The sequence below is a fragment of the Limulus polyphemus genome, unplaced genomic scaffold (assembly GCF_000517525.1).
Source record: "Limulus polyphemus unplaced genomic scaffold, Limulus_polyphemus-2.1.2 Scaffold7092, whole genome shotgun sequence".
Lineage (NCBI taxonomy): Eukaryota > Metazoa > Arthropoda > Merostomata > Xiphosura > Limulidae > Limulus > Limulus polyphemus.
In genome coordinates, this window is record NW_013672702.1 from 7,107 (window position 1) to 14,494 (window position 7,388).

Consider the following 7,388-nt stretch of genomic DNA (forward strand, 5'->3'; position numbering starts at 1 on the left):
AGTTTTTTGCCATCTCTGACTTTATCTGAAAACAAAAAAGCATGGAACTAGATTTAGTTTTTTTGCCATCTCCGAATTTATCTTGAAATGAAAGCACGGATCCAGATTTAGACTTCTAAACTTCTATTAATTAAGGTAAAGTATGAGTGAGGTGTATGAATTCCTCAGCGGATCTAATTCTAAAAATCTAATTTTAAAATAAGACAAACCGATATCGCCCCCCCACACACACACACAAGTTTGATGTGAAGTATGAAGTTGCGTAATAAGCTATCTGCACACTACCCACGGTGGGTTTCGAAACCCGCATTTAGCATTACAAGTCCTCGGACTTATCGCTGAGCAGAAGGGGAGACACCCAAAATGGAAAAAAAATTGAAGAAATGGAAAACTTACGAGTTATTATTTACATTTTTACACGCACACTGAATAGCATTGTTTCAATGAAAGTACTTTCTTTTCTTGTGTGTTAAATTTTGATCATTTCTTTGAGTTGAATTCTAACGGATTTGGTATGTGTGTTTATCGTAATAAATATTGAAAGAACGCTACCTCAACAAATCGCTTCAGTGCATTTCTTTCTTGTGGTGTCTTTTGGATAGATAAGTATGACAAATTGTTGTTAAGATGGTATAAATCGCTGTTTGCATACTTTTGTTTTGTCTGACCACAAAGAAAGTCAAAAATCTGTTTAACCTAAAATACTAAGTCTTCTGTAAAATGTCACACTTACAAGTGACTGCGGACGCATGCTCATAACCAGGATACCGGTTATTTTGGTAGCGTGTTCATTTTCTGTTCAATATGCGGGCATGATAGTTAAAGGAAGTATTTTGAAGAGAGAGAGAGGTAAATTGATTTTTTAAATGCATCATTTCAATCAATAAATGGTAATGACAAGAGGCCACCTAAATTGAGATCGTTTAACTTCCTTAACTCTTATTCAGGAAATATGTTCCAGATATCTTTTATGTTCTCTAGTAACCCTGAATTTTAATTCTAATTTTACATTTCCTGAAACATAATTTAAAACATTTTGTGTGTGTGAGAGAGAGAGAGAGAGGGATAAGAAAGGTTTTTTATTTCTAGATTTTATATCCGATACAACGTGGAGTGATTGGCGAGGTGCGAATAAATGGATTTGTGTATATTTTGTAATTCAGAATGCAAAGTTTTACATTTACCGAGTTAAGCCTACTTCGTGTAGCCACGAGCGTTTTTACTGTAGTAGAAAGCATATTTCGTTTAGTGTTGTTTAGGAAATTTAAGGGTTTTTTTTTACTTTTTATAATACTGTATAGTAACCAGTATACGTAATTTGGTAAATCCAGAAAGGATTATAAAGCAGAATTGGTAAAATGAATAAGGAAGTGCATTTAAATACTTCTTTTTCTTTTATTCTGTATTTTTCCAGACACCTTATCACTTTTCTTGAAGAAATAAACAAGTCAAATATATACAAAAGTGTAATGCTCTCCTATTAACCAAACGTATATCAAAATTTTTAGATAAAACTGTTCGCAGCCAAATGGAAAATTCTGCACTTTTCTGCCTATACAAGAGCAGCTTCTAACACTGTATTACTACCAGTCAAAACGAAAGAAACCAACTAACGCCGTTTTCCCAAACCCTACTCATTTTGTCTTATTAAAGTTAATTACTGCAGAATTTCTAAAGTTATACAAACTTAAATAACATGTATTCAGATCATCATTATATGTTTATACACGTTTAGACTTCAAATAAATTATTTTTTTCTTTCAGTCTAACAACTGCCATCATCGCTGAAAAAAAAGAAGCTTTTCGGGAGGAAAATCCATTTGATCATTTTTTTCTTCGACTTTATGCAACTGTGAACTATTAAGAGTATTTTCTCAGTACAACCAATGAGCAGATTAAGTTATATGCAAATTATGTGTTTCCAGTATTTTAACTGCGTGCTCCCCACGTGGATCTTATGAAGATCTTTATGGTGGAAACCACGTTATGCCTGGTTCTAGCAGTCCTGCAGATACTAAATATTGCTGTGTTGTTGTGCCTAAGTTACCAAATTATATGACAGAAAACAACGCAATAACCATGGTCCAGCAACCGCTGATTGAGGACCACGAAAATACAAATTTAAAAGAGTGTCAACTAGAAATTCCTAGCAGTAATAATTCCAAAACACAACCGTGCGAAGAAGGTCCTATAAATAAGCCTTCAGATTTCAATGTTTCTACTTTAATTGATAACTCAGGAACTTCAGAAATTCATTTGAATACTACGGATCCAGATTACGGTGGAAATAAAAAAGACTATACTCTTCCTTACTACCCTTCTATGGTGCCTAAAAGATGGAAACATTTAAAAAAACATATAATTAACAAACGAAACAGAGGAGAAAACAAAAAAACAACGACTACTAAGTCCTTAAAATATTGTCCTAAACAAATGAAAAAGGGAAAACAGGTGAATGGACTTCAAAAGAGATGGCAAAATTTGGGCAATAATTGTTTCAAGGAATCAGAAGCATGCTCGAAGTATTCGAGAAAGCCAAATAAAGGTTTCGTGGTTATTTCTAAAGGAAGCACAACAAAACTACTAATTAAATCTAGAAAATCTGAGAGAACATCCTGCTCTGTCCAAAGAAAGTTACTTCCTACTGGAAAATGTCGAATTTTAAAACAAAAGAGTGATAGCTTAACTGTCTCACTTAGTACAAATGGTAAAGAAAAAAAGTCAAACAGTGACATAAAGGAATACGAACAATCTCTCTGTCTTTCATCATCTGAAGACAATAATCGACTTAGCCGTTCCAGTCCAAGAAAACAAATGAAAACAAGACAGTCTTTGGAAGATGAACATGGACAGTTCCCTGCCAGTTCTATAGAGCTAAAGAGAGCTAAATCTTCGTACAAATGTCAAATTCCAAAAGTAACTAATCGCAATAAAAAGGTTAGTTCAGTACTAAAGCAACCAAATAGTCGAAGTGATTACTTTCCGTCACAAAGTGTTAACCACAGCTTTACAAAAGTCAAAAAGGTATCACCATTGTCTGTCTATACGAGTATTTACGATAACTTTATTTCATCCGTGACATGCAAACGCTTCAAAAGAAAATCCACTAAACGAAAACTAGATGGGCCAGGAAATGAGTCATTCAAAAAATCTTGCTCTGATGAACAAGGTCAAAATATACAAATAAAAAGGAAGAAAAGAAATCTAAAATCCCAATCACCTGACTGTTCCGCTCATAACAACGTTGATGAAGTGGTTAAAGATGTGATTAACGATATAATTGATTCAGTTGTTCAAACTAACCTCAATGTGGAAGAAGATATTAATTTCCATGAACCTTCTGCGAGGGAAAAAAGCCTTCTTGTAGAGTTCTGCAATGAATATGGATTTGACGAAAATGAATTTTTAAATTTACGAGCAGTTCTTAATCCCTATATAAGATCCCCTGATGATGATGACATGTTTTTCCTACCTCCAAAGGAATGTTCTCAACATAAACCACTGTCTAAAAAGAGAAAACTTGGAAGATATCGGAGAAGAGGATTGAAAAAAGAGTCTATTGGTGGAAACCAAATAAAGACAATGCAGCCAAGAAAACGGAAACCGTACAAGCGAAGAATATCAGGATCTATTCCTACTAGGATATTAAAAACAAGAGCTTCATGTAGAAGAAACAATATATATATTGAAGACTATCATAATTTTAGCACTACTAATAAAGTAACGGAATGTTGTTCAGGCGATTCTGAAACCACTCGTGTACACACAAACTGCCTTGAATTATCAAATACACTGAACAGTGTTTCAGAAAAAAGCACAAATAAAACATCTAAGTTTTTAGACACATTGCACTCTCAAGAACCAGCTGAAAGTGGGATTTTATTAGCGAATAATAATAATGACATGAATGGCACTACTTCTGCTGTTAAAGACATTAGTCTTAAAACTGAACCAGTGAAAGCTTTAGAAAAAGGTAATTCTGAAAATATTGACAATTCAGACAATCTTAGTATTCGCAGTTCTGTGCGTGAGAAAGAAATGTATTTTGAAACTGAAAATGATTTTAGTGGAGTCGAAACTCTCCAAGAAACTGAGATACTACAGCAAAAAGACAGCAATAATAAGGAAACAATAGTAGATCAACATATCAAAAGCAACGTGTGCGAGGCAAAATCTCACCATGTCGGTGACTTAACTTCTTTGAATAATACAGATGAAGTTGGAGTCAGGTCAAACTCTATCGTTCAAAGAAAGTCAGCAATATATGATAAGCATACTTCAGCTGAAGATGCACCTTCACTGGAGAAAATGTCAAACACCACCTTAGATTGCAGTGAAGACAATCAAGTTATTGCTCATGAAACTATAGAACGATGTACTCTCAAGGCCAAAGCTAAATCAGTGCTGGACACGCCTTCAGTATTTCAGAGAAATGTGAACAAAACTAACAATATACAAGAAATTACTGAAGAGCCTGTTAGTGAAAAATGGATTTTAGAGGACAACAAAAACAGCCAAGAAATTCATGAAACTGTAAAACATAGAAACATTAACACTGCTGCCATATTTATCAATGAAGAAAGGGACAAATATCCCAGCAAAACCAGACAGACTTCAATTGTACCTGAGGAACACCATGTAGTAGATATTCCACTAGCAGAGGAGGTAGCTAAAGGGAACTTCACCAGTGACAAAGAAGAGAAGTCATCTAGTAACAATGTGATTACTAAGAAACCCAAAGGTCTTGAAGAAGTAATATTATCTTTAACAAAAGAGACGATTAATGCCAATTGTGAAAGATTGAAAAATACTCCTCATGTTACAACACAAAGTGCAAATAAGGCCTCAGATGACCAAGACATAATATCAGTAAATGAAATATACGTAGGTGGCGATACAAAAATAAAAGCAATCAAATGCTATTCTGAAACCTTTCCGGAAGCCTCATCCTTCACCTGTCAGAGTAATAAATCTCATTCATATGAAAGACTTTCACCAGAATGTGTTAAAAAAGAACTAGATTTGGTACCATGTTCACAAATAGAAAGTACTGACAATAACAAAGAAGAATGCGATAATATGTAAGTAAGAAAGTTATGCAAGATTTTTTTTTTATTTGTTCTGTTGCATAACAGAAGATATTTTACAAATCTATTTTTGTTTATATTTTATATTGATAGAAATAACATTATGACCTTCTTATTAAATCAAACTGTCCTGGCGAGAATAAAAATTGTTTTTTCGTTCTTCTTTCTCGTCTTTCAAAAGATGTAAATATGCTGTTACCAATTTTTACTTTTTTTTTCTTTTAAAACTTAAGTTTAAAAGTTCTAACTGGAATTAGTAGTGGAGTTAAGATGACCGTTCAAGAAATTGGAATAAGCTTAATTTTTATCTTGTATGTTTGTTTCTCATCAACAAGGAAATACTGTAATACTTATGCATTCGTTCATATATTTTAAAAGATTAATCCTACACGCAACGTCTTCAGTAAATATTATATTATTCACTCTGCCTCACTGGATAATATTTTAATTCTTGTCTTTTTAATCATCCGTCTTCTTTAATAATTAAAACACAATATTATGATGACTAACATTTTAATGTAGTCTTACTAGCATACTCCATTTTGAAATGGTGTTGATTCCATAATGGTTCTGTCCCCCATATTCAACACACACCAAAGCCACAAGAGGAAAAAAAATTAAGTAAACTATTTTTACATCCATAATATTTGAATGTAATAATTCTAAGAACAGTTGCGATTAGATAAATTTTTGCAGTAGTAACTGAACATCAGGAAATATTTTACACCTATGATGCTGATGTCACGATCCTTCAACTCTACCCAATAAGGAACACGGCAGTATCATCACATAGAAGTTAACCATAAAATTCCCGATGGAGACACTGGAATTAAGTAGTTTTAAAAAACATATTTCTGAAATATTTGTGCACCAAATTGCTTGTTGATCTGTGATTTTACTTGTTTAGAGGGTCCCTAATAAGACATACGAGTCCCACAAGAAATTTAGAAAAAAATATCGTTCATATTGGAAGCTTATCCTATTAATTACTGCTAAAGTTTTCTTTACACAATTGAGTAATTTTACCTAACGTTTTGGGCCAGTTTTTACAATGAATCTTCCCACAGACAACAATAAAAAAATTACTTATTATGGTGCAATATGCGAGTTCTTTCGGAATAAGCGGCATAAGTCTGTAACTTGAGGGCTAATATGGAAGTATAAAAGTCTGAAAAATGATTTTAATAACACTTTATATTGTATACCTTGAGTATTTGTGTGAACAGAATTGTCTTTCTTTTACTATGTGATATTTCTCTTTCAACCACGAACAACGAGTATAAAGTATGGTAGCAGAACTGGTGAGTAAAGTTGGTGTTTGTTTTTGAGGTCAGTCTCAGCTGTTTGACGGGATTCCAAGGCTATACCGATAATTTCTACGTACTGTCCAAAAATATTAGTCAATATTTAAGTAGTTTTTATGAACTGGCTAGGAATGTGCTTCTGACAAAATGTAGAAGAAATAAAAAAGGAGAAAGAGAGGATGCTGTGTTCATAATTCTTATATATGTATGCCTTGGAAATTTGAGGTATAAAACGCCTAAGTAAGAGGTCTTGTTAGGCTTAAGAGATGTGATGAAAGTCATGCTTGAGTGTAGATGTTTTTATGACAAGTCTGTAAACAAGATTATAACGGATTTAAAGTGAGAATGGGGTAAAATGGCATTGCAGAACTATCTTTAAATCTGTCACAAGTCACTGCCCCGAGTAAAGCCCCGAGTTTCATGTACTGAACACAAATAACATTTCAGCCTGACATTCTAATGGCATACTGAGCTGGGAAATGTATGTTTATTTGTCTGTCTGTATATAGTTATTTTTTTCTGTCGTTGGCATTCGTTTAACTATTAAACTTAGAATATAGGGAAGGTTTTTTAAAGATTTCGTAAATGTACTTTATAGACATTTTATGGGGTATTATACCATGGCTGCACATAACTGCTCACTTGCCATTTTCAAGCACTTTAACGCTTGTAAATGCCCGAAATATAAGCAGAAAGGAGAAAGAAATAGCTTATTATACATATAGATAGATGGGCAAGTAAAGTATAATATACATGCATTTAAAGTAGCATAAGGTTGTTTGTTTTTTTTGTAAATAACGAAAGTAAAACATTTTATACGAAGTAGTTTTGTATTTACTAGCCTTGAAGTGGCTGTTAGTTTTAGGTAAAAACAACATGAAATTGATACCACCTTTTCAGAAAAAAATTTAATTTTTCAGTCCTATTCGTATGAATCGATATATTTATAATTTAATTAATATCTAGTAGATCTTTCTTTCGCTTCGTGAAGTTCGTT

At 33.1% G+C, this 7,388-nt stretch overlaps 1 protein-coding gene across 1 annotated transcript in view; it reads left to right on the top strand.

Moving 5' to 3' along the window:
• Positions 1 to 1,759: 1,759 nt before the first annotated feature.
• Positions 1,760 to 7,388, top strand: part of LOC106474339 — a 23,589-nt gene continuing 17,960 nt past the window's right edge. The window contains exon 1 of the mRNA XM_013935030.2: positions 1,760 to 5,081. Coding sequence (XP_013790484.1) covers positions 1,987 to 5,081 — 3,095 coding nt within the window. The 5' untranslated portion in view covers positions 1,760 to 1,986. The remainder of the gene's footprint in view (positions 5,082 to 7,388) is intronic.